Below are 17,806 nucleotides of genomic sequence, written 5' to 3' on the forward strand. Positions count from 1 at the left end.
CTTTATTATCACTTTCTCTACCTGTGTATTTTGTCAACAAACAAACACTGACAAAATATTGGAGATCAGACCCCCTGTGATAAGTCTGACAATTTTTTTCAATACACAAAATATTGCAAAGTATCATTTTGCTCCAAGGAGATGGCTGTAATGGCAAATTTGATACAGCCAAGGAGTGGAGTCAGAATTTGCCAGTTTTGAGCACATGTGATTTCAAATCTGCTATTATACCTTGCATTAAACACAGGGAATCTGAATGCATGTGTCACCAATGAAAACAACTTGCCTCTGACAAAAGATGCCTACAAATTCAACAATAGACTGCTTGACTGTCTACAGTTGAAATTGACGTGACTACAACAGTTGCTGATACTTCTCTTTGAAAAGCACATTTCAAGTGTACAGAAACTTTGGTTTCAAGTTCTGTTATGAATCTTGCCATTCAGATTATTTATTCACATGATATTTGTATAACAAATTGAAACTTCTAAGAAGTGTTTTGAACAGCAGTGTTTTTAGTGTTCAGCTTTGACTCAGGCATCAATATTACCATCATGAGCAACATCCCTAAGGTGTGCAACAACACATCTTGTTTTTGCTAAGTATTATTATGTAAATAGTACAGAGGTAAAAGTTAGGATGAGAAACTGTATTTGTTCTTGTTGTGAGTTAAAACTGATCAATCATGTTGGGGGTGGCCTTCACTCAGGTATGTAACTGAAGTACATTCTTCACAGACATATGCAAGCATTGCAAAAGCCACTCTTTTCAAGAATAATCTCTGCCAGTTAATAAACTTCACCAATATTTCAGGAATTATTATCCATACTGGATTGCCTTGCTAATCAAATCAAATTGCATGTACAACCTCAACTTGGTGTGCTATCACAAAACCAATTTTCATGAAAATTTGTTCAGGCTTGTCACACTTATAGCTGTGGGTAAATGGATACATAGACATCTCAGACCCTGAATACCAATCTAATAAGGGCAAAAAATGTCAGAATCAAATCATGTTGAAATGTTTAACCCTTTGAGTGCTGTAATTTTTCTCACCAAAATCTTAGTGCAACATTTTCCAATTTTCACGAGTTTTTCTGTTATTTGCTTTTATAGTTTGGACCAAATAGACACAAGTTTTCATTTGCTATGGTTTTTGACCAGAAGTTTGGGAAAAATCTGAAAAAAGATGTGAAGATCTGCAAAAAATTGTTGGCATATTCTATAAAGGTAACAAGAATTGACACTCACACTGAAGGGTTAATGATTGTACTGTGCTATAAAGAAAGGATTTTAAACAACAAATAAAAGTATCAAAATGGTTCTCTCTTTATTCTAATAGATACACTCTGGTTCATGAATACAATTGTGTTGACATACATCGATTGACACAAAACTCTGGCACAAAAAGTACTTTTCAACAAGATACATGACAAAATGGTTTTCTCCTTTCTAAACTTCTAAGAAAACTTGAAAGAAAAGGTTTATCGGCCTTCTTATTGACGAAACTAATGTCCAAAAATGTCCTTGGGATGGCAAACCATAAGATTCTGGCAGTTCCTTTAGTCCTCCAATGTATCAGGTAATAAGAGTTCAAATACATGGCGGAAACTGTTCTCGGAATAGATACTTCATGATTCAGACGTGATAAAAAAATACACAAGACAGCCTGGGCAACATTGGCTACGACACTCTATCCAACGCTTCTAACATGATGATGCTGTTTCCTCGAATCACCTGAGCAGAAAGAATGAAATGAAAAGTGAGAAATAAAGAGTTACACAGGATATGAAAACGTTTATGGTTATCATTATTGAGAACATGATCATCAATGATGGCATATCCGTTGTCTGCACTATAGAATAGCTTGCATCAGATGTGATTTTACCTGGAACAGATCACTTCAAACTGGATTTTTATTACTAAACATCAGGGTACAGAACTTTACTTACCACCATTCCAATTTGATGCTTTTCACCTCCTGAAATTTCTTCTACAGATTCATCCAATACAAGATTCATAAATGGATCATATCCCCGGAGTACACCGGTTACTTGTCTTCCACCATTCAATTTAACTACAAATAAAGTAAGAAATCCAAGTAAGACTTGCATGGACACTTTGTACCGAAAGGAATTAGAAATTGGGTAGAGAAGCAAAAATAACAAAAAAGTGTTTACCCATGCTTGTCTATACTATGTAGTATATACACAAACTTGATGGTTCTTATCATGCTTATTGTTTGAGGTAAACACTGGTCATTCATCAGTGTTGTACTTGTTCAGAGTATTCAGCTTTGATGCTATGATAGAGGTTATATTTTGACTCATGCCTAGGGATGTCAGCACATCCACGGGTCAAAAGTCCCAAGATTATCAATTCTCTTTTTCAGTCAGGACTTATAAATTTAGCATTGCACTGAAGAGAAAGTATGCAGCACTAGTAAGCTACAAAGGATTTATATTGAATCTGATCAGAGCAGAGGATTGACAAATCATGGTGACTAGATTTGCTTACTGTGATGCAAATAAATTATTGAAGTAAACGAAAGATTACTCACGTGACAGCTTTTTGTCCATAAATCTGTAATAGATTACAAGAAAGAGAGGAATGATGTTAATTGTTTCAGGTTTAAGTAATGAAAGATCAGTCTAAATATGAAAGTATGAAGTGGATCACATAACACTCTAGGGGTAAGGTACATTACTTCTAAAGGTCAACTCAGCAAAAATCACTGTGTACATGGGTTGTGTCCTTTCAAATCATATCAATAGAAAATGTTTATGAGTAATTAGGGTCAAATGATTAGTGAATCAATTTGTTATATGAGACATTTTATGCCGCACGGTATTTCACCATACATGGTGGATTGGAAGATACACTGTCTATGATTTAAGCAACTTAAAGCCCCTGTAGCTGTAACTCTTGAAATTTATTGTCCTGAAAAAAGGCTTTCTTACATGGTTTTCTTTAAATTCTAAAAATTTAAAGGACATAGTCTTTTACTACTGAAAAATTGGACAAGTAAATTTAAATTTTAACCGTTATTTTGTTTCCCCGCCATTTTTAAAAACTGATAATATTACAAAGAAAACGAAACATATAATGTCCCAGTGGAAAACAGTCAGCACTGCGCATTATATTGGACTACTCTGTTGTTTCTGTGAAGATTCTAATGCATATATATGCACAACATCAGGGCTCGACATAAGCGCTAGCCCACTAGCCCGAGGCTAGTAATTTTCAAGAGGACTAGTAAAAATGTCTTCGGAGGTAGTCCTGCGGACTAGTGCAATTTTCAAGTTCCGTAGCTAGGAAAGTTTATCGCTACAAAACTAATGGGACGCGGGCCACGCATAGATAAGAGTGAACCAAGCCTCGATCATTTATATAAAAATAAACTAACTTTTACCCAAACAAATTGGACAGTGAAACAGTGAAGCAAACTTTATTGATCACCAACTTAAATGAAACAGTTTACCTGCTACGGAGAATCAAATTGTACTGTACATGCCAGTAACATGGCCCCGGGAAACATGGCTCAATGCAACGCTGAGCATCAAACGGAATTGTCTGCACGTCGTGTATTTGGTTTGCTTGAAGCTCATCACTTCGCCTAAAAACATGAGCAACCCCACAATTTCGTTCAAACACTGTATCCTTGCCTTTCAAAGAAGATTTTCTCAAGATTTCTTCAGGGGCATTCCCAAACAACACCTCCGATAGTTCGTAGCCAGCTTGACCCTGCTTTAGAATGCCGCCACATGCTGACCTCCATATATAGTCAAGACCCCCTAGCTTGATTAAAGCAGATCTTAAAAAGAGCCATCTAGCTTGCCAAAACAGTGCTATGGCAAGTTGCTACTGCTTGTACAGGTGAGGGAATTCCTCACAGATAATAACTTGGTGCTAGCAACTTATTGTTTTGACATTTTAGTGGAAAAGTGTAAATTATTGGGGCAATAACAGTGAAGTGAACCTTAAAACAGTAGTGAAAAAACAACGTATGAAATGGGTGTATCAGACTGTTGTATCCAATCATTTCTGGGAGTCATTGGTTATTTTTGTGCTAATCACATTTTGTTACCAGTAACTGGCAAAAACTTATAAAAGACACAAGCACATGAAATGGTAAAATGCAACATTTTTACTATTAAAAACAAAATTTTTCACAAACCATTATTACAAATGAGAGGTCCTCCCCACAAGCTGGTCAATTTTAAAATGTGATAATATGTCAAAAATATGAAGGCACTCCACTGGAACATTTGTGAATGGCAGTATGAATTTCAGTTCTGGAGAAACAAATCTGTCCCCACCATGAACAAACATGTTCTTTGCAAATTAATGGCGCACTACCTGAGCTATGAAGGATTTTCCAACAAATTCATCCCTACCTCTGATTTTATTCTTGATGGCAATAGGCTATTTTCATGACCTCTCCTCCTACACAGGACATTTCATTCAGGTTATTTTTGTGGTTTATATATGATTCAAAGTTAAACATTTTGCAGTAAGCAAATGTGCTAGTCTTGCATGAAAGTTAGTTATTGGGTTTAAAAACATTTGCGACAAAAAATATGAGGATGGTCATATACACCTCTTTACAACATGAGAGCAACATTTGGCTTTGCTTGAGCAGGACTAGTAGATTTCATTTAGGACTACTAAAAATGAGCTGCTACTAGTCCTTCGGGCTAGTGGATGATTTGACCTTACGTCGAGCCCTGAACATACAGTGTTTTTGCTGTATTTGCATGAGGGCGCCATTTTACGTTTGGGCAAACGTTTATTATTAATCTTGCTCAAAATTTCACATGAAGTCCCAGTGGACAGTTTTATTATACTTGTATAAACACTCTGCAATGAGTACATTCCCGCGACTTGTTTTAGTTTGGAAGTAATATCACAAAAATAATACTATTGGGCCTTTAATCTGATAGCAACAGATGTACTGGCACGAAAGGATTCACACTATGATCCTTGTTATTGTTAATATATTGCATGTAATTAACAGTGTTTTTGCTAAGGTTTGGGAACACTGGTAAATGATTTGGGAACCCAGGTAACATTTCTTCTGTCCCCTAACCTGATTGCATTGATATACTAAGGGGAACACCCGGTAAAATGACTAGGGAACCCTGGTAACATTTACCTGCTTACCACCCTTAGCAAAAACACTGATTAAACAAATAATGCAATATAAGTACTAAGAAATGATCTTCCAAAAGAAATACAGACATTTTCATTAGGTACACAGTAGCATACTGATATCTTATGCTAGATTGGTATGTGTGCATTTTAGCATTCGCTGAAGAACTGAATCACTGTACACCTTTAGAGCCAGAAAATTCCTGTGAGATTATGTACATGTTCATAGTCTATTTGGTACAGCAATTTTAGCACCTTTAAGTCAAGCGGTTTTCGTTTTGTTGTTCCTAATGGGTGTGCGATGAGTTATGAGGAAATTATGGAAGCATGGGTAAATTTTGTGCAACTTGGACTAACTTAGTATATTATTATTTTGCTACATTTCCTAGTGCTGTAGAGACAAAAAATATCAACATAAAGAACTGCATGGTTTCATTTCATCCGCACTGTATTGTCCCTTGACTGAGTGGCTATAGCATTTTTCTGTTGTATGTCAGTAGGGTGACCGGACGAGAGGCCCTCCTATTCCCTACTATGGGGCTGACACAAGTTTTCTGAGAGTGAATGCTCGAAATCGAAGGCATAAAGGGGGACCCAGGTAGTGATAAATTGTACAAATTCACCTTAAGTATGCAACAGTTGTGCACATTTATGTCTATGAACAAGGTTATGACGTGAAAATCTTGAAGTTTATGAACACATTTTGTCAACAAACGTCAGAGGGGACGCCATCTTGGAAGTCGTCTACTCGTACACGAACGGTCACTATGAGAGATCGCGTGAACGGAAACACTTGCATTTCACAGTGAATGTTGTGAAGACTAGGAAGTCAAGATGAGTGCAAAAATTTCCTAAAAAGATCTTTTTTCTTCCGAGAAACTGCTGACAAAATTTTTACTTTGAAACGGCTATGACTTTTGGCATCATTTTCCAGGAGGGAAGGAATGGCCATGCGGGCAAATTGTACTTTAGATATTTTTCTACTTGTTTTGTGCTCTAAAAAAGCTCAGCTATGCAGCGCAAATTAGCGCCCACGGTTTTTCCAAAGCAGGAAGTAAAGTTCGCAATAGTGCCGTACTTGAACAACGTGCTTTTTCACCGGTGCGCACCTGTCTCTGACCAGAAACAATGGCTTGTATCCATGATACTGTAAACACAAAGGTCAGCGTGAGGACAATCTTCCATTTCTTTCACTGGGACTTATCAACCCATACAATATTCTCACAGAAATAATTTGGAAACTATCAATGCACCTTCCACCAGACTCATTATTGTACAGTTAGTCATCTTTGAGCCATTTTAACAATATTTGATCCGATTTTTGGTCACATTGTCTCATTATTCCTCATTACAATATTCTCAGGGAAAGAATTTGGAAACTTTGATTTTCCAGAGGCTGCCAAATTGTGATCATGCTAATTAGCCAAATTATTTTTTTCAGATTTGGACTTTGTACCAACACTTTCAACAGGTGCCATCAAGATTTTGGCAAAACAATTCAGTTTTAAAAATCGTCCGGTCACCCTAGCTATAGCACTTTTCTGTTGTATGTAAGATTGTTCAGTCAGGCACGTCAGGGGTTTTATATAGCAAAAAGTATTCACCTATGAGATAGTGAGTTACAATGCTAAACAAGGCAGTGAAGTGCAACTTTACCAATATTGTTGCCCTAGTTAATATTTACTGCGTTGCCTATCGGCTACCATGATGATTGTCTGATCATTTACACTGTTACATGTAACTTCAAGTTCTATTATCTATATACGTGTTTTCATTTCGACATCCAGAATCGAAGTCGGATTCTCCGGCGGGGGCTCAGTGACTGTGTCTTACAGTAACCAACGTCCGAGGAATGATATAAATATTCTTAAGATTGCATAGCCAACCCTTAAACGCCAAATAGCTCCACAAAAGTTATAAATTTAACCACTCAGATGAAAACAGGACAGCCATCATACTTTCAATATTTGAATGCATGGGCGCAGCCATTTTGAATTGACATCCGCGCACACGAACTTTTTTCTGCGCACCTCGCTTTATGCAAGATAAATCGAGAATTCATATCGATGGCGCAACTATCGATAAAAATACTTACTTCTTCAGCTCTGGCGGATGGGCTTTACTCATCGTGGATTTCTCGGATTGTAGACCAAGTCAGATGTACTATCAATAAACAACAACGCTTCAATGTCGTCGAGGAACTCATTACTTTCTGTGGGTGATGTGGGTGAAGATTGTGATATTAAAATGTAATGATTACGCGATATGATGTCACAAAAGTTTACATATACCAGAGGGACCGTGTATATACGAATCAAATTGTTAATAAAATAATTTCAATTAATAGAGAGTTAAGCAATACCGACAAAACGAATTTATTAAAATAACAACATTCGCGTCATTACCCAAACAATTAATGGTTTATTCCACAAGTCGACCGTTCCGATTGTTACCGACTATCCACGAGTAAAAACGAATGGCAGAAAGTAGCAGCCAGGGCGAAACGCGGCAAAGGAGGAGACGGTAAGAGCAGCACAATATTCCACAAATCACAAAAGTTTAGCAAGATGTACACTTTGAATATGTGAAAGAAAAGGGATTTACTTCCTCAATGGTAAACCTTTGAGTCTTAATCCAAAGGACAACAGATAAAACGTTTTTTGCTATTGGTCGTGAGTTGAGTGACGGCCGACCAATCAGAAATAAAAACATCAATACCCCGCGAAATGTGAACTGTATGTGTTAGCTACGTAGAGATTATTGCATGGTTTGAAATACTGTTAACGTATAAATTCTCGCCTTAGTATAAACATGGAGGTAAACTTTTACTCCCTTTTCATGGTACCATGGAGGTAGCAGTCTCTGCTACCTCCATGATGGTACCAAAGAATCCGGGTAAAGAATAACGAACATGACAGCTGCGGAGATTCTGTCAAATATTTTTTTAAATGTATCTATTGTGAAAGGGATTAGCTTGAAAGTTGATACTTTGCTCCCCAATAGATTTAATGTAGAAATACCAGTGGATAGGTAAATATGACTTGTCAACAATCAACAAATTTACTTTTTATATTATACCATAGCTGTAAATGGTGGCTTTTGTTGCCCAATTGTATTACCAATGTCAGAATCTGACAAATCTTTAACATTTACACTCTGAAAATATGTGGCACATATAATAAATAAAGTCCAAGCTAGGCCCTGATAATTGCAGACTCTGTCTTCTTGGGCAATTTAAAGTACTGAAACAATAACTGAAATGTTCTGCAAAACTTTTCATCAGACACGGGGCATGAAATAAATTTTGAATAGATTTACAGGAGATATATGAAATGTATATATGCATAATACTACACACTGTGTAATTGTCGATCCTACCGTTCAACAACAGGTACACAATGAGTAACTATGTTGGCAATGAGCATTTGCAAGTTTTGGATTTCACTAAAATCAGTCCAACATGTTTGCCAAAAACAAAATTTGTCAGTTTTTTATCAACTGATTTTGTTATTTAATAAAGAGTATTTCTGTTTCAGGTATGGATGAGACAGACAATACAGGGGATCTAACATATGCATGTCTTACATCTGTGAATAACTCAACTAGACAATACGAGAATACATTTCACAGTCATACTGCAACACAAGCTCAGAACAGCACTATGTATGACAGTACCTCTACTTCACAGGTAAAATTATTAAACTTTAAATTATATTTGGTGAATAGCCTAAAGTACTCTATTACTCAGAAATATAGTATTGTAAAATGTGCTGTATATGATAATGGCAATACTTTCTATTGTAACATGTTTATGTCAGTCTGGCAATTTGAAGGCATCTAGGACCTTCATTCATGTACATACATTTCTTCGAATAATCTTGTTAGTTAGAAAAAGGGATGTTTATGGTGCTACTATATTACAGCCAATCATTTTACTATACCTATCCCAAGGTGACCTTATTTCTTTGAAATTTTATTACTGTATTATCACAGTATTTCAATAGTTTACTGTAACCCTTTACCTTAAATGACATGGTCCTTTCCAGAAATAAAGTGATCCAAAAGTATAATATGATACAAGACAACTATTGAACACTATAATGTGTAATGTAATGTATGGACTTAGTTGTAAACTATACTAATTTTATTAGACTCTGCTGTTTGTAAATCAAGTGTTAAGAAAAAATGTCAGACACAGGGATTTCTCTCGACTGCGCGATTGCGCAAATTGCGCATTTCGAGTCATTGTCTGCCCTGAAAAAGTCACTGACTGCGCGAAAATCGCGCACAGAACACAGCAAGCAAAGGCGTCCACATATATTGATATTTGAGGATGACCAAAGCACATAGTACAGCGAACTGTGTGAATGAATGATGGAAGTTGGGAAACTTCGAGCTTTAGCATTGTGTAGGCACGTGTATAGCAATGCAACACTATCGTTTGATCGGCGCATGGGGATCGGTGCATATTTTCATGGATTTAAGCCCCCTAAATTCGGACCGAATCGTATCCGAGGGAACATGTATGTCAAATCCTGAGTCGGGGAAACTTGTAGGTGACAATTAGACAGAAGATAGACAGCAGCCGAGCACAACAAAAGCTGACAAACGTCATCATGTCGATGTTTATGCATATGTGCTGCATACGACAAATACGACACAACTGAACTGGGTGACGATCGTAATGATATCAAGGAAGCGCTTCATAAGAAGGCAAAATTCACATCAAAAGTGACTGCCCCCTAAAATGTCAAGTCTGCCCCCTAATTTGATGAATGGGGCAGAAAGTGCCCCTTTTAATGAACATGCAGAGAAAAAATGCAGACATTTTAACCTTAATTACTCAACATGATACATTATTTTCAAATTATCACACTAGTGCTAAGTCCATAAGCCCCGGCAGCTATTTAATTTCAATAACGTGACAGTTTATTTTGTTGGCAGTAGATGAGTTTGCATAAAGATATTTTATGATACTCCTCTTCATCACAGGTGTTGATAGCCTCGCTGGCATCACATGCATCATAGCAGCTTGCCTTAGACCAACTACTCAGCATGCTCCAGAGTAATACATCTGCCAGCGTGCAGCATGTGGGCACAGCCCAATGCTATTGGAACAGTGTGATATGTTTTATCCAGCACAAAAATATATCAATGCTTGTTAATTGATTTCAATTGTTTTCAGTGAATGTAGTAGTTTTGTGACTATATTGCTTGCAAATTTTGCTCAAAGTAAAAACTATTAAAGCTGGGCCATGACGTACAATGATGCAATCACAAAATCATTATCATTGGATTGCAATGGCAGCGACCATACTGTCAAGAATTTTATTATTATCATACTGCACTCACACATGCATGTAAGTGAACCACTTGTGGCTGCTTTTGGCACCCACTGTGCAAGCTAGTACCATTTTGAGAACTCAAAATGGCAAAACAACAACTGTGATTCATTGTGTCTTCTTCTTCTTTGAATATCTTTCTGTCAAAGTTGTTGGAAAGTATTTCTTTTTCCATGGATCATGTGATATGCATCACAACAACTGCAAAAATACATACATTCAGAAACATAAAAGAAATCTGGGATCAATAAAACGGAAGACTTTCTGTAAGCCTATGGAATACTATTCACCTGCATCCATAGCTACATGTAACATACATCTAGTGTGCCCTCTTAAGCAATTTGATGCACCATTTACTGAAGAGTGTATTCTTCAGCCGAAGAAATGTTCACATAATACATGTATTTGTGTAGGATTGACTGAAGGAATTTCAAGAAAGTTCTAAAATTGACTCAGAAGTCTTATGAGAAGGTCCAATTAAAGGTATACTGTCACCTGTTCCAATTTTGCCACAGTTACCATGGAAAGAGGAAATCTAACCAATCACAGATTTTAAGCGGATGGCCGCTTTTTAAAAACAGTGCCCTCACATGGGCATTTTGAATACCAAGGAATGCCCCTTTGAATATATATGGGCATATTTAGATTACAGGTGACTGTATACCTTTAATATACAAAGACCAAGTAGCATTTTCATATACTTTCATACACTATTATAGTGTTATTTGAGTACCTATGTTATGAATATTGTTGACAATGTAAATTGCTGTATCACAATTAGGATATATTGTGTTTCTTTTATCATCAGAGCAATGGTCATTTCCAAACTACATCTACTCAATCCAATGGATTCCATGATGGGAATGCAATGAATTTCATGTCACAGATTGAGTCAGGTCATGTGGAGAATTGTCAACAAAATGCACCGATAGTTTACCCGAGTCCTACAGAGAATTCTTCATCTCAAAGTACACAGTCAAAGGTGTACGCTGCAGCTAACACCAATAGCGTGAGTAATTCTCAGTTTGTAGCCATGATGCCAGTACCAGAACAGTCACAGCAAATGTTTCAACAATCTCAAAATAACGAGAACACCAATTCACTGAACAGAGGATATGGAAATACTGGACACTGCTTAGTTGTAAACAACAGTAATGCTCAGTGGCAAGCTGATGAAAACCAAGCATTGAAAGTACAGCAGAACGTGAATTCCCTAAACCAACACACTCAAGTCAGTCGGAAGATGGATGCAAGAGTTGTGACCAATGCAAGCAACACTGTACAAAATCCTGGTAGTATGATGATCCTTGTGGGACAAAATCAGATGCCAGTACAGCTACCCCAAGGTGATTGCATACTGTACATTTGGTAAAAATAAACTTTTTAATGCAATGTAGTAAACACATAGATGTTAGTATCAATATTCATGTGTATTCAATGTATAAACAGGAACTTAAAATTCCATTAGTTGTAACTTTTTGATTTTTTTTCCAGTGTTTTTGTTCTGTCTGTGAAACATGGTTTCTTGTTCCTATTTCAAAATTACACCAAAATGCCAAGTTTTCAACTTGTCAGACTGCCTTTATGTGTGAAGTTCAATGTTCCTGTTGACAACTGAAATGTGGTCAGGACTAAAATTTATGTATCAACAGTAACACTGCATATTGAACATGATGCCTTATGCGTAAATGGCTAGATCTGTGCATTTCATCATATTGCATCATAAGGAGATGAATAAGAAAACGATTTTGATTTGTAGAGAAAAAAGCAATGAAAATATATCAATAGTCAAAGTAAATGGCCCTCTAAGTACTATGGAAAGGGTAAACATACATTGTCAAATTATGAGCTCTTTGTCTTGATAAAATGTTCTTTTTAACATAAGTAATATTTATACCCCAAAAGATACAACTTTAAATAATGGAATAGTTTGCAGTTAGATGTATATTCTCACTACTCATACATTCTGTTTTACCTTTTCTAGGAATGCAGTTCATGACTCTACCTCAGGAACAGCGTGCACAAGTCTCTCTATTCAAAGAATTGGTGAGTATCGCTGTGTATGGTTGTCAACTTCTGAATCTGGTTCTACCCAGCATTCCTACCATCAGATTTACATACGCTTTTATTGAAAGAAAGACCGTTTTGCTTTAATGATGCTCTAATTTATTGATAAGTTTTAAAACCCAGGTAAGCAAATATGTACTGATGTTGAGTTTGCATTTGAAATAACCTTCAAGTGATGGCTGGCACACCAGTATTAGGTCTGTGTAAAGCATGTATTTTTCATACAAGATACTAGGGTGGAGCTGGAAGATCTTCGTAACATTTTATTAGTAGCATGTGAAATTTGATGCCTTCCTTGTCATGTTGGTCAGTAACTCAGTCAAAGATAATTCTCAAGGCCCTGATTATTGCCACCATAAATGATAATAACAAGTTGTCTCTTGCAGTAATCATTGTGTCTGATATAGAAAACCATTCACGGATGCACAAGGAACCATACATGTATTGGCAGTGTGATACATTTATTGTCATTGCTCAGTCCTAGTGGTACAGTTTCTGTTGTCATGTGCCACATGTTTATGATCTAGTTTCTTTGGACCACTGTCCCTCTCTTTGGACACAGCTTATTATATGAGGAATTTACCAGACTAGAGTACAAATGTTATATACACTTTTGAAGTATACAACACATATGCACTGTCAAAAGATGTCCGAGTTTCATTTATCTCCAATTATATTATTGCTTTGTCAATACCAGTGAATTTTGTGATGCCATATGCTCAGCTTATTACTGATAATGTATCCGATTATCCAGCATTGTGACCCAGATGTTTTCTGCATCCACAAATTCACCGGCATTGCCAAAACTATAAAATAATAGCAACAATGTACCCCCTTCTGGGCAATAATGGACCCAAGAAAACTTTGCACTCCATAATGTATTTGTTTTTGCCTTATGTTGTGCAAAGTTTGTTTTCGTCCATTATAGGCTGGGAGGGGGTACATTATTGCTTAATGCACACTATGTATAATCATAGACCCTAAGGGTCTATGGTATGATCAGCCTTGTTCAATTGACCAACAACTGTACTTTATACGCAAAGTAAGAGTACCCAATTGACAACCGACAGTTAAAGCAGTGTTCCATAATTGTCGTAACTGAGCTACCTCAATGAACCAAAACTTCATGAGAATACCTGACATTCAACATATGCCAGATGTCTGCCTCAGAATTCAATCCTTGTTGAAAAGTGTCACTACAGGAAGACCTTAAAAATATTTTTGATGAAATGGCTATGAAAGATGTGTGTAGGTACTCTGAAGTACCACTTCCTTGCATAAAATAGGCATACTGTAATTGGGTAGTTAAATCCCTTTTGTAACTGAAATTTTTTCTTCTAATTTTCGTCATCAGCATGAAAATCAATCAGAGGAGCCTTTGTATGTGAATGCTAAGCAGTACCATAGAATTCTAAAGAGAAGGGAAGCAAGAGCCAAGTTGGAAGCCGAGGGCAAAATACCAAAACAAAGAAAGGTGGGAGAATGGTGTTCTATGATCCTTATCTGCAAGGGAAATCAACAAGGCCTGGAACAACACAAATATTTCCATTAATATCACCATCAACTGTCCATATTTTAATTTTGCAGAAGCCAATTAGAGTCAGCTACAAACTAGAACCTACCTACAGAGTCCAGTTTCAAAACCCCACATGTCTAATAAAAGATGTAAAATATCAAAAAAATGTTTATGCCTTGCCAAGAAATGATTTCTCTGTAGTTATATTGGTTTTCCATTAGATCATGAAGTTCGGCAATAATACCGATGTAATAATGACTCTTGCATGTATTTTATTTTTGCAGAAATATCTTCATGAATCTCGTCATCTTCATGCTGTCAAGAGAAAGAGGATGGACGGGGGAAAGTTTGCAACTAAGAGTGATTTGTAACATGATAATAAACTGCATGACCAATATGAGATTTAAAAACATAAAATTCCAATAATGGACAATTTTGTCAAACTGCTTTGTAGTTTTGTTATGTGAGGGGGCCGTCTCAGATTGTCAAATAAGTTCAAAAAACAAAATTCCTTTGTTTAGGCCAAAACCCCCTCCCCCTTCCCCCAAACGAAAGTCAAAAGTGCAAAGTGTTCATGTCTGCCAGCAGGTGAAATGGTAACACTTTGCTTCTGCTACTACATAATATGTAACCTCTGACAACACATCATCAAATTATCAGGGTATAAATCAACCAAATTTGAGAAAACTGACGGGATATTTACTCTATTGAAAAGTATCCTTTCATTTTACTTCCCCTTTCTGCTTCTCTTGCGCTATTCTTTGTCTTTGTGGACGCGTAATTTATACTTCCTTGGTGCAGTAAATAAGCATATTTCACCCCTTGCAAGTTTCTAGTTGCACCTATGTCTTGCAATTGTCACGTTGTCATTTCTGCTCATTTCTATGGCCTTACACGGTAAACTTTCCTCGTCTCACTCTGCTCGTCTGCCTTTTGCTCCGAGAAGTTGACAAGAACGTTTTGTCATTCCTGTCAGTCTGTATGCGAGTTGTAAATGATACTTTTTCATTACAATTAATTACAAATTTAGGTTACAATATAATAATTTCACTTATGTATGTGTTGCAGAATAAACCCATTGAGCATTACAATTGCGAAGGAAGCAGTGAGATAAAATTTGTTGCGATGAAGGAGCAGTTTTTATTACATATACGCATTGTCAAAAAAATTGTGATCACAAAAATTTAAGCGCGAAAGTGAAGTTCACTAACCCAATGGAGGTCAGATCCCTCCCCTCCCTGAACGAAGGAATTTTGATTTTTGAACCTGTTTGAAAATCTGACTCAGTCCCTAAGACTTTCTGTGTTGCAGTACCTACTAGTATTCTTATTTATTAATAAAGTATTGTATGTGTCTCCTTTCTGAAAGCAGACACTGGTATGAAGCCATACAACATCATATTTTGATTTACTTTGTTAAAGAAGGTGTACAACAATATGTTTTGTGAATGACAAAAATTGACTCCAGTAATACGGGTGTGTGATATACATGATCACAGCATACTATGCATTTCATCAACCTTGATTCCTGTCTGTACACATGCCTGGCTGTTTTAAATTGATTACAGTTTACAAGTCAGGTTGAGAGGGCAATATCAGTCTTATTAATTTGATGTCAATTTATGGCATTTTAATTTTAGTAAATCATATATTCCTCTGTAAGATGCTAAGAGTACTATCATATTAACCCTTTGAACCCGGCTCGGACATAAATGTCCGTTGACGTCATAGAGTACCAGGGGGTCAGGGTGCAAAGGGTTAATGCAATTGACCTTCCACAAGGTTTTATCCCATTGTTACCATGGCAACAGTGGGTCTGCAAAATATTGATGAAAGAACATTTGTCTCATATTCAGGTTACTGATGTCTATTTATTGTACCGGTATATTCTGATACTTGGGAATAATATAACTTCATTTGTATGTTTAAAATAGACATTTTCTTTGATTAACATAGATCAGGAACTCGGTACATTTTGCTGTACAGCTAGCCAAGACTGAATTAATTACTCTGGTTCAAAAGCAGCTCATTTCAACCTTCTGATCGTCAAGTGTAAGCAAGCCTTTACCAAGGCCTGGCCAGTGTAGAATTCAATTTACTGAGAGACTACACCATATACTGTACTTTCTGCGGTGAATTGTATCTTTCTCGGATAACACCACTGACAGGATCGAATCTCACAGATTCTCGTACAGCTAAATTGTTTTTCTGTTCTCATAAGCTAGCAGTAGACGTACTATCAGTGTGGTTCAACTTTGTATGATTTCAATGAAGGTTTGCTTTAAAAATGACAGCAAAGTTTGAAAGTAATCACAAAGTGAACAGGCAGTGATATTTCACATATTCTCATATTTATTAACCAAGAACGACCAAAACAGTGAAATGAATGATCTTCATGTGTTATGTTAGATGAGTGTTAAGACATTTGTCAAAGATTACAAAGTTTGATGTTGGTTTTTATAAAAAGAACATAGAATCATTATCTCAGTGGTTTACTGTTGCTTTGGAAGACCATGAAAATTTATTGGTAGAATGATGGTAAAAACTTTTATCCATCACTTTTTCATTTTGAAACAACTCAGGTATTGAGAGAAATGATAACAATGATTATTGAAAAGTTTCAATCTTCCTGACCTGTGCAAATACATTTGGAAGTTTTGTATTTTATTGTTAATGCCAGGTAGACTACTAAATTGTAGGTGATGCATTCCTGGGTTTTTGCATGAAATATTGGATTTACGCTGCAGATATTGCATTGACATAATTTATCATATACATGTACATTGTTTGTACTCATGTTTTCACAACAGGGAAAGGATTGCTGTTTATAGCAAAATTTGCATTGAACACAACACAATTGTAAATTTTGACAACATGAAAATATTGAATGTACTTCTTTACGGTACAAGTTGTCAGAAATCTGTATAGTCAGTAATGTTATGTTTATCATAAAATATATTTATTTGTAATTTGTAATAATTATTCATACAAAATAAAAAGGAAATGCAAAACTATTGCAAATCAACAAGATGTAGTTTTCATAATAATTTTTCATGTTGTTTATGCACTTCAATTCTCATAGAGTTCTTGCAAAAGCAAACCATAGGTCTACCATAGTAAAAAAAATTGATAAACTGATCAATCTCAATCACTCATTTTTACAACATTTAGTGATTCATACTTTACAGAGCTTGTTAGCAGGCATGTTATCCAAATACTATTTACATGAGTTTGTGAAGTATTGAAAACAGCAATGTTTGAAGTTTGCAACATTTTCAAAGTATATGTAGATCACTGGCATGGTTTGAAATCTTGAATGTACAATGGTAGGCACATTCACAAATATTTTATAAATGGTCAACTTTGTTTGTGAAAAGTGAAAAAGTAATCATAAATCACACCTACAGTCCTGAATTTGAATGGGTTCTTCATTAGGAATTAACAGTTACCAAATTTGAAGGTTCTGTACTTTCAGAGGTTTTATGATCAAAAGTCACATGGAGAAAATAACAATGATTTCTCCACAATTTTTGTAAAAGTCTGAATGTAACTTTATACCAAAGTCCCTCCAGGCCAAACAAATGATAAAGTTATCATGGGTTTTTGAAGAAATATTTTCGACATAAATGAACTGCAGATTTCCATAAACAAAACTGATGATTTTGTCACTGAACAAGTCAGAAATCTGATACAGACCAATCAAAGTGACACAGAACTGTTGTATCCTGGTC

At 36.1% G+C, this 17,806-nt stretch overlaps 2 protein-coding genes across 2 annotated transcripts; one reads left to right on the plus strand and one right to left on the minus strand.

Moving 5' to 3' along the window:
- Positions 1 to 1,305: 1,305 nt before the first annotated feature.
- On the minus strand, positions 1,306 to 7,363 carry LOC139120727 (small nuclear ribonucleoprotein G-like). Its single transcript, XM_070685262.1, has 4 exons — positions 7,247 to 7,363; positions 2,561 to 2,583; positions 1,953 to 2,077; positions 1,306 to 1,737 (listed from the first exon to the last, which is right to left on the minus strand). The coding sequence occupies exons 1-4, from the start codon at positions 7,276 to 7,278 to the stop codon at positions 1,684 to 1,686; spliced, it is 234 nt and encodes a 77-aa protein (XP_070541363.1). The 5' UTR covers positions 7,279 to 7,363; the 3' UTR covers positions 1,306 to 1,683.
- Positions 7,364 to 7,623: 260 nt separating this feature from the next.
- LOC139120726 (nuclear transcription factor Y subunit alpha-like) lies at positions 7,624 to 17,098 on the plus strand. The gene is made up of 6 exons (XM_070685261.1): positions 7,624 to 7,674; positions 8,688 to 8,839; positions 11,302 to 11,839; positions 12,478 to 12,539; positions 13,915 to 14,034; positions 14,361 to 17,098. The coding sequence occupies exons 2-6, from the start codon at positions 8,690 to 8,692 to the stop codon at positions 14,445 to 14,447; spliced, it is 957 nt and encodes a 318-aa protein (XP_070541362.1). The 5' UTR covers positions 7,624 to 7,674; positions 8,688 to 8,689; the 3' UTR covers positions 14,448 to 17,098.
- Positions 17,099 to 17,806: the final 708 nt, after the last annotated feature.

The sequence above is a fragment of the Ptychodera flava genome, chromosome 20 (assembly GCF_041260155.1).
Source record: "Ptychodera flava strain L36383 chromosome 20, AS_Pfla_20210202, whole genome shotgun sequence".
Lineage (NCBI taxonomy): Eukaryota > Metazoa > Hemichordata > Enteropneusta > Ptychoderidae > Ptychodera > Ptychodera flava.

Coding starts and splice junctions, on each gene's coding strand:
- LOC139120727 (XM_070685262.1), bottom strand. CDS start 7,278: ATGAGTAAAGCCCATCCGCCAGAGCTGAAGAA. Junction 2,584..7,246: donor CATCCGCCAGAGCTGAAGAA/GTAAGTATTTTT, acceptor AATCTATTACAG/ATTTATGGACAAAAAGCTGT. Junction 2,078..2,560: donor TATGGACAAAAAGCTGTCAC/GTGAGTAATCTT, acceptor CTTTATTTGTAG/TTAAATTGAATGGTGGAAGA.
- LOC139120726 (XM_070685261.1), top strand. CDS start 8,690: ATGGATGAGACAGACAATACAGGGGATCTAACATATGCATGTCTTACA. Junction 8,840..11,301: donor ACAGTACCTCTACTTCACAG/GTAAAATTATTA, acceptor TTTTATCATCAG/AGCAATGGTCATTTCCAAAC. Junction 11,840..12,477: donor GCCAGTACAGCTACCCCAAG/GTGATTGCATAC, acceptor TACCTTTTCTAG/GAATGCAGTTCATGACTCTA.